This window comes from Oncorhynchus masou, unplaced genomic scaffold (genome assembly GCF_036934945.1).
Source record: "Oncorhynchus masou masou isolate Uvic2021 unplaced genomic scaffold, UVic_Omas_1.1 unplaced_scaffold_900, whole genome shotgun sequence".
Lineage (NCBI taxonomy): Eukaryota > Metazoa > Chordata > Actinopteri > Salmoniformes > Salmonidae > Oncorhynchus > Oncorhynchus masou.
In genome coordinates, this window is record NW_027015471.1 from 247,727 (window position 1) to 257,155 (window position 9,429).

Genomic DNA, 9,429 nt, shown 5'->3' on the forward strand with positions numbered 1-9,429 from the left:
GACCCAAACTGCTACAGACCTATATCCATCCTGCCTTGCCTATCTAAAGTCTTCGAAAGCCAAGTTAATAAACAGATCACTGACCATTTCGAATCCCACCGTACCTTCTCTGCTGTGCAATCTGGCTTCCGAGACGGTTACAGGTGCACCTCAACCACGCTCAAGGTACTAAACGATATCATAACCGCCATCGAGAAAAGACAGTACTGTGCAGCCGGTGATCGACTCTGTCAATCACCGTATTCTTATCGGCAGACTCAATAGCCTTGGTTTTTCTAATTACTGCCTCGCCTGGTTCACCAACTACTTTGCAGACAGAGGTCAGTGTGTCAAATCGGAGGGCATGTTGTCCGGACCTCTGGCAGTCTCTATGGGGGTACCACAGGGTTCAATTCTCGGGCCGACTCTTTTCTCTGTATATATCAATGATGTCGCTCTTGCTGCGGGTGATTCCCTGTTCCACCTCTACACAGACGACACCATTCTGTATACTTCTGGCCCTTCCTTGGACACTGTGCTAACTAACCTCCAAACGAGCTTCAATGCCATACAACACTCCTTCCGTGGCCTCCAACTGCTCTAAAACGCTAGTAAAACCAAATGCATGCTTTTTCAACCGTTCGCTGCCCACACCCGCCCGACTAGCATCACCATCCTGGATGGTTCCGACCTAGAATATGTGAACCACTATAAATACCTAGGTGTCTGGCTAGACTGTAAACTCTCCTTCCAGACTCATATTAAACATCTCCAATCCAAAATCAAATTGAGAATTGGCTATCTAATTCGCAAAAAGCCTCCTTCACTCACGCCGCCAAACTTACCCTAGTAAAACTGACTATCCTACCGATCCTCGACTTCGGCGATGTCATCTACAAAATAGCTTCCAACACTCTACTCAGCAAATTGGATGCAGTCTATCACAGTGCCATCCGTTTTGTCACCAAATCACCTTATACCACCCACCACTGCAACCTGTATGCTCTAGTCGGCTGGCCCTCGCTACATATTCGTCGCCAGACCCACTGGCTCCAGGTCATCTATAAGTCTATGCTAGGTAAAGCCCAGCCTTATCTCAGTTCACTGGTCATGATAACAACACCCACCCGTAGCACACGCTCCAGCAGGTTTATCTCACTGATCATCCCCAAAGCCAACACCTCATTTGGCCAGCTTTCCTTCCAGTTCTCTGCTGCCAGAGACTGGAACGAATTGCAAAAATCGCTGAAGTTGGAGACTTTTATTTCCCTCACCAACTTTAAGCATCAACTATCTGAGCAGCTAACCGATCGCTGCAGCTGTACATAGTCCATCTGTAAATAGGCCACCCAATCTACCTACCTCATCCCCATACTGTTTTTATTTTATTTACTTTTCTGCTCTTTTGCACGCCAGTATCTCTACTTGCACATCATCATCTGCTCATTTATCACTCCAGTGTTAATCTACTAAATTGTAATGATTTGCTCCTATCTCATGCCTTTTGCACACACTGTATATAGACTTTCTTTTTTCTACTGTGTCATTGACTTGTTTGTGTTATTGTCTTGTTTATTGTTTACTCCATGTGTAACTCTGTCACACTGCTTTGCTTTATCTTGATCAGGTCGCAGTTGCAAATGAGAACTTGTTCTCAACTGGCCTACCTGGTTAAATAAAGGTGATCTGGTCTACCTGGTTAAATAAAGGTGATCTGGTCTACCTGGTTAAATAAAGGTGATCTGGCCTACCTGGTTAAATAAAGGTGATCTGGTTTACCTGGTTAAATAAAGGTGATCTGGCCTACCTGGTTAAATAAAGGTGATCTGGTCTACCTGGTTAAATAAAGGTGATCTGGCCTACCTGGTTAAATAAAGGTGATCTGGTCTACCTGCTTAAATAACGGTCATCTGGTCTACCTGGTTAAATAAAGGTGATCTGGTCTACCTGGTTAAATAAAGGTGATCTGGCCTACCTGGTTAAATAAAGGTGATCTGGTCTACCTGGTTAAATAAAGGTCATCTGGTCTACCTGCTTAAATAAAGGTCATCTGGTCTACCTGGTTAAATAAAGGTGATCTGGTCTACCTGGTTAAATAAAGGTGATCTGGCCTACCTGGTTAAATAAAGGTGATCTGGTCTACCTGGTTAAATAAAGGTGATCTGGTCTACCTGGTTAAATAAAGTTGATCTGGTCTACCTGGTTTCAATAAAGTTGATCTGGTCTACCTGGTTAAATAAAGGTGATCTGGTCTACCTGGTTAAATAAAGGTGAAATAAAACAATTAATACAAATATATATATATATATATATATATATAGTCTCTGGTCAAAAACAGTGTCCTATATAGTTTATATAATTTGTACTACCATTAAATGTCAGTTATTGTGAAAAACGGAGTTTAAAATGCTCTTGGCTGAGGTGTATGTAAACTGTACATTTGAGCAGCATACAGGACAAACAAACTGGTTCAACGTTGGTTTAGTGGAAAAAATATTAAAACGGACGACAGGCAATGTATTGGAAAACTTCTAACAGATTTTTTCTTAAAATACCAGAAAAGTAAGATTGCTAATATTTCTAAAATCATAATATGTACGTCTTCATGACAGAAGTTAAAATATATTATATCCCAGTATCTTCTGTGATCTCTTTCTCTCTCTCAGACACACACAGGTGATATAGGAGGTTGTAAATGTTGACATTGACGGTGATAAGTACTATTGTTGATATTTAGTTCAAGGTCTTAAAAGTCCGGCTTGTGTTCTGTTTGTAACACTCAATGACACATCACTGACAGAAGGAAACGGTTACCATGAGAGTGAAGCCAACAACACAGGAAGCCACAGAGAAAGCAGCTGTGCTACTGACATGCTGAGACCCATAAAGTCAGACAGCAGCCCTCCCACCGATGCTCCGCCCAATGCCAATCAACCGTCAGAGACGGAAGAGAAAGTGATAAATCTCACTGGCTCTTTTTCCTGGCTCATTTGAAGTCAACGAAATGAGCAGAACAGACCCAGCTACTATCGCAATTGGTGTTTATGGGAGAACTACCCCTTAAGCAGAGCCTGGAACGGTGACCAACGTAAATGGACAACGGTAAACAGCGTCTTCATTTACCTGGAACGTAATAAAGCCCTTTTTTTTTGAACATAGTCGTTGACATTCAGAGAGCTGACATTCTGAGCCTCAGGTTGTTAGAGTAACTTATCTCTGTCAGACTTTTATACACCCTCTTTGATACAATCTTACCCAAATGCATGATGGGGGTCTGCCACAACTTCTGGACCCAGCGCCCCCCACCTGATGCCCATGATGCCCAGCCCCTCATCGCTAAACAATGGTGAGCCACAGAGGGAGAGGGGTGGGAGGGGGGACTTCTCTTCTAAACATCGAACATTCAAATAAAATCTAGTGCATGATGTTGATTGATTGTATATAGTATGATGAAGTGAACATAGTTCATATGTAAAAAGAAAAACCATCTTATATCTTACTAACTATAAAATATATTAACTTCCATTGTGAATTTAAACCAACGTAAGGAGTAATGAATCAAATAGAGAAACAGTGGTCAGACACTGACAGTAGATGTATTTTCTCAACCTTGTGTTTCAGCAGTACTGATGATAGCCAGAAGGGGGCAGACAGAACACAGCTCAAAAAGAGACGCTGGTGTCGCAACAGCTGCCTTGGCCTGTTTCTGTTCCTGGTCGTGATGATGACTGTGGTCATCCTGGAAGTTGACCTCAAAGAACAGATCTCACCTTCAACAACCAAGCCAGCAGCAAACATGTCCCGAGGACCGTACCATGTACAATACCCACATGAGTACTCCTTCATCCTGGATGAGCCAGAGAAATGCCGGGAGCAGAACCCCTTCCTGGTTCTGATGGTGCCAGTGGCGCCCTATAACAGGGAGGCCCGTGAGGCCGTCCGCAGGACTTGGGGCAGTGAGAGGCAGGTACTGGGCAGAGAGGTCCGTCTGTTCTTCCTGCTGGGACTGCCCAGTGGAGAGGAGACAGAGCAGCTCCAGGAGAAGGTGCTGCAGGAGAGCAAAGAGCACCAGGATCTGCTGCAGAGCGACTTCATAGACGGCTACAAAAACCTGACCATCAAGACCATGGTGATGATGGAGTGGCTGAGCTCTCGCTGCCCCAACGCCTCCTACGCCATGAAGATCGACTCAGACATGTTCCTCAACGTGAACACCTTGGTCAACATGCTACTTCACGCTCCAAGGCAGAACTACCAGACTGGACTAGTGGCCCAATTGGCCGCCGTTCTAAGAGACCGTAACTCCAAATGGTACCTTCCAAAGGAGGTGTTTCCTGAACCAGTATACCCACCTTATGCTCTGGGCCTGGGCTATGTCTTCACCTTAGACCTCCCCAGGAAGCTGGTGGAGGCGTCCAGGCATGTTAAAGCCGTCTACATAGAGGATGTGTATCTGGGACTGTGTATGAGACACCTGGGCATCCAGCCTACTGACCCCCCCAGTGGAAACCTCTTCCAGGTTTTCCCTGTGGCTTATGACCGCTGCACCTACTCACGGCTGATAGCCACCACCACACACAGTATCACTCACCAGGTCAACGCATGGACAGACCTACACAAACCTGGTCCTCCCTGCTGATCTCATACAGTAACAGACTGACTGATGTACCAATCACTTCCTCGTTGTTTGTTCATACACTAACTAACTAACAAACCAAAAACAAAGAAGGCAACGCCTCCAGGGGATGGGGGAAAGGATATACAACATTTCTGACAGTGCATTCGGAAAGTATTCAGACCCCTCTACTTTTTACACATTTTGTTACAGACTTATTCTAAAATGGATTAAATCAATGTAAAAAAAAACTCAGTAGCCCCCATAATGACACAATACTATATAACAATATATAATATAATATATAACAATTATATAATATATAATGACAAAGCAAAAACAGCATTTTTTAAATGTTGGCAAATTTACTAAATTTACTAAATTTTCTATGAGACTCAAAATTGAGCTCATGTGCATCTTGTTTCCATTGATCATCCTTGAGATGTTTTTACAACTTGATTGGAGTCCAACTGTGGTAAATTCAATTGATTGGACATGATTTGGAAAGGCAACACACCTGTCTATATAAGGTCCCACAGTTTACAGTGCATGTCAGAGCAAAAACCAAGCCATGAGGTCAAAGGAATTGTCCGTAGAACTCAGAGACATGATTGTGTCGAGGGACAGACCTGGGGAAGGGTACCAAGAAACATCTGCAGCATTGAAGGTCCCCAAGAACACAGAGGCCTCCATCTATCTTAAATAGAAGAAGTTTGGAACCACCAAGACTCTTCCTAGAGCTGGCCGCCAAGCCAAACTGAGCAATCTGTGGAGAAGGTCCTTGGTCAGGGAGGTGACCAAGAACGCAATGGTCATTCTGACAGAGCTCTAGAGTTCCTCTGTGGAAGGACAATGATCTCTGCAGCACTCCACCAATCAGGCCTTTATGGTATGCTGTGGGGATGTTTTTTCAATACCAGTGACTGGGAGACTAGTCATGATTGAGGCAAAGATGAACGGAGCAAAGTACAGAGAGATCATTAATGAAAACCTGCTCCAGAGCACTCAGGCCCTCAGACTGGGGTTACGGTTCACCTTCCAACAGGACAACGACCCTAAGCACCCCGCCAAGACAACGCAGGAGGGGCTTTGGGACAAGTCTCTGAATGTCCTTGACTGGCCCAGCCAGAGCCCAGACTTGAACCCGATCAAACATTTCTTGATAGATCTAAAAATAGCTGTGCAGCAATGCTCCCCTATCCAACCGGACAGAGCTTGAGAGGCTCTGTAGAGAGGAATGGGAGAAACTCCCCAAATACAGGTGTGCCAAGCTTGTTGCGTCATACCCAAGAAGATTCAAGGCTGTAATCACTGCCAAAGGTTATTCAACAAAGTACTGAGTGAAGGGTCTGAATACTTTCCAAAGGCACTGTATACCTTGGTGAAGAACATTAACACCCTGAATGACCAGTTTCTTCACGTTACGTCCTTTGGGAGAATGTTGTTTTGTTCTGAACCGAGGCAGACACCTTGCTACACCGGTTTTTGATTCCTAAGGCTTTTTTTAAACATAGACTGAGAGCAGCAGTTATCTGTCTAACGTGGACATGGTGATGGACTGGACAGGACTAACAAATGGATGCAATGGGTTGGATCTGTCTGTGGTGAATGTGTGTACAGCACTGAAGCAGCAGAAACCCAGAACAAGTTAAACAGGTTTATCGTAATGGAGACGAGTTGGCTGTGTTTAGACAGGCAGCCCAATTCTGATATATTTTTCCACTAATTGTTCATTTGACCAATCACATCTCTTTCAGAGCTGATGTGATGGTGACAAGTCTAAACACAGCCAACTAGTCTCTACGGCCTGCAACGAAAACATGCGGACTCTCCTTCACTGCAGCCGAGGTGAGTAAAACATTTAAACGTGTTAACCCTCGCAAGGCTGCAGGCCCAGACGGCATCCCCAGCCGCGCCCTCAGACCATGCGCAGACCAGCTGGCTGGTGTGTTTACGGACATATTCAATCAATCCCTATACCAGTCTGCTGTTCCCACATGCTTCAAGAGGGCCACCATTGTTCCCGTTCCCAAGAAAGCTAAGGTAACTGAGCTAAACGACTACCGCCCCGTAGCACTCACTTCCGTCATCATGAAGTGCTTTGAGAGACTAGTCAAGGACCATATCACCTCCACCCTACCTGACACCCTAGACCCACTCCAATTTGCTTACCGCCCAAATAGGTCCACAGACGATGCAATCTCAACCACACTGCACACTGCCCTAACCCATCTGGACAAGAGGACGACACAACAGTGGTAGGCTTGATTACCAACAACGACGAGACGGCCTACAGGGAGGAGGTGAGGTCCCTCGGAGTGTGGTGTCAGGAAAATAACCTCACACTCAACGTCAACAAAACTAAGGAGATGATTGTGGACTTCAGGAAACAGCAGAGGGAACACCCCCCCTATCCACATCGATGGAACAGTAGTGGAGAGGGTAGTAAGTTTTAAGTTCCTCGGCATACACATCACAGACAAACTGAATTGGTCCACTCACACAGACAGCATCGTGAAGAAGGCGCAGTAGCGCCTCTTCAACCTCAGGTGGCTGAAGAAATTCGGCTTGTCACCAAAAGCACTCACAAACTTCTACAGATGCACAATCGAGAGCATCCTGGCGGGCTGTATCACCGCCTGGTACGGCAACTGCTCCGCCCACAACCGTAAGGCTCTCCAGAGGGTAGTGAGGTCTGCACAACGCATCACCGGGGGCAAACTACCTGCCCTCCAGGACACCTACACCACCCGATGTTACAGGAAGGCCATAAAGATCATCAAGGACAACAACCACCCGAGCCACTGCCTGTTCACCCCGCTATCATCCAGAAGGCGAGGTCAGTAGAGGTGCATCAAAGCTGGGACCGAGAGACTGAAAAACAGCTTCTATCTCAAGGCCATCAGACTGTTAAACAGCCACCACTAACATTGAGTGGCTGCTGCCAACACACTAACTCAACTCCAGCCACTTTAATAATGGGAATTGATGGGAAATGATGTAAAATATATCAATATATCACTAGCCACTTTAAACAATGCTACCTAATATAATGTTTACATACCCTACATTATTCATCTCATATGTATACGTATATACTGTACTCTATATAATCTACTGCATCCTTATGTAATACATGTATCATTAGCCACTTTAACTATGCCACTTTGTTTACATACTCATCTCATATGTATATACTGTACTCGATACCATCTACTGTATCTTGTCTATGCTGCTCTGTACCATCACTCATTCATATATCTTTATGTACATATTCTTTATCCCCTTACACTGTGTCTAAGACAGTAGTTTTGGAATTGTTAGTTAGATTACTTGTTGGTTATTACTGCATTGTCGGAACTAGAAGCACAAGCATTTTGCTACACTCGCATTAACATCTGCTAACCATGTGTATGTGACAAATAACATTTGATTTGATTTATTACGATAAACCTGTTTAACTTGTTCTGGGTTTCTGCTGCTTCAGTGCTGTACACACATTCACCACAGACAGATCCAACCCATTGCATCCATTTGTTAGTCCTGTCCAGTCCATCACCATGTCCACGTTAGACAGATAACTGCTGCTCTCAGCTGTGCCCCTTCTCCCAGAGCAAACTGGAACAGGTTCATTTGACACAGCTTCTCACAACAGGAAAAAGAATACTGGAGCAACAGGACATGTAGATTATAACTTGTTTGGTTGTTGTAGGGGTTGATATAGTTTTCGTGAGGGAAAATCAAGTTTGAAATGTTAAACTGGATATGACAAACTTCAGCAGCCTGTTGTGTAGTGGGGCTAGATAGTAGATGGTTGATGGTTGTGTAGTGGGGCTAGATGGTAGATGGTTGATGGTTGTGTAGTGGGGCTAGATGGTAGATGGTTGATGGTTGTGTAGTGGGGCTAGATGGTAGATGGTTGTGTAGTGGGGCTAGATGGTAGATGGTTGTGTAGTAGGGCTAGATGGTAGATGGTTGTGTAGTGGGGCTAGATGGTAGATGGTAGATGGTTGTGTAGTAGGGCTAGATGGTAGATGGTAGATGGTTGTGTAGTGGGGATAGATGGTAGATGGTTGTGTAGTGGGGCTAGATTGTAGATGGTAGATGGTTGTGTAGTAGGGCTAGATGGTAGATGGTAGATGGTTGTGTAGTAGGGCTAGATGGTAGATGGTTGTGTAGTGGGGCTAGATGGTAGATGGTAGATGGTTGTGTAGTAGGGCTAGATGGTAGATGGTTGTGTAGTGGGGCTAGATGGTAGATGGTTGTGTAGTAGGGCTAGATGGTAGATGGTTGTGTAGTGGGGCTAGATGGTAGATGGTTGTGAGTGGGGCTAGATGGTAGATGGTTGTGTTGTGGGGCTAGATGGTAGCTGGTTGTGTAGTAGGGTTAGATGGTAGATGGTTGTGTAGTGGGGCTAGATAGTAGAGATGGTAGATGGTAGATGGTTGTGAAGTGGGGCTAGATGGTAGATGGTTGTGTAGTGGGGCTAGATGGTAGATGATAGATGGGTTGTGTAGTGGGGCTAGATGGTAGATGGTTGTGGGGCTAGATGGTAGATGGTTGTGTAGTGGGGCTAGATGGTAGATGGTTGTGTAGTGGGGCTAGATGGTAGATGGTTGTGTAGTAGGGCTAGATGGTAGATGGTTGTGTAGTGGGGCTAGATGGTATGGTAGATGGTAGATGGTTGTGTAGTGGGGCTAGATGGTAGATGGTAGATGGTTGTGTAGTGGGGCTAGGATGGTAGATGGTTGTGTAGTGGGGCTAGATGGTAGATGGTTGTGTAGTGGGGCTAGATGGTAGATGGTTGTGTAGTGGGGCTAGATGGTAGATGGTTG

General features: G+C 45.0%; 1 protein-coding gene across 2 annotated transcripts; it reads left to right on the top strand.

The window, feature by feature from the left end:
• Nucleotides 1-2,911: 2,911 nt before the first annotated feature.
• Nucleotides 2,912-6,796, top strand: LOC135538070 (beta-1,3-galactosyltransferase 1-like). 2 transcript variants are annotated; one of them, XM_064964059.1, is made up of 2 exons: nucleotides 2,912-3,325; nucleotides 3,601-6,796. In XM_064964059.1, exons 1-2 carry the CDS (start codon nucleotides 3,243-3,245, stop codon nucleotides 4,616-4,618), a joined length of 1,101 nt encoding a protein of 366 aa, XP_064820131.1. In that variant the 5' UTR covers nucleotides 2,912-3,242; the 3' UTR covers nucleotides 4,619-6,796. The 2 variants fall into 2 exon arrangements, with proteins under 2 accessions (XP_064820131.1, XP_064820132.1); XM_064964060.1 differs by having other exon boundaries at nucleotides 3,604-6,796.
• The last annotated feature ends 2,633 nt before the right edge of the window (nucleotides 6,797-9,429 follow it).

Excerpts from the sequence above, each read along its gene's own strand:
- LOC135538070 (XM_064964059.1), top strand. The coding sequence starts at position 3,243 with ATGATGGGGGTCTGCCACAACTTCTGGACCCAGCGCCCCCCACCTGAT. Across the intron at positions 3,326-3,600 it reads CCCCTCATCGCTAAACAATG|CAGTACTGATGATAGCCAGA; the intron begins GTGAGCCACAGA and ends CTTGTGTTTCAG.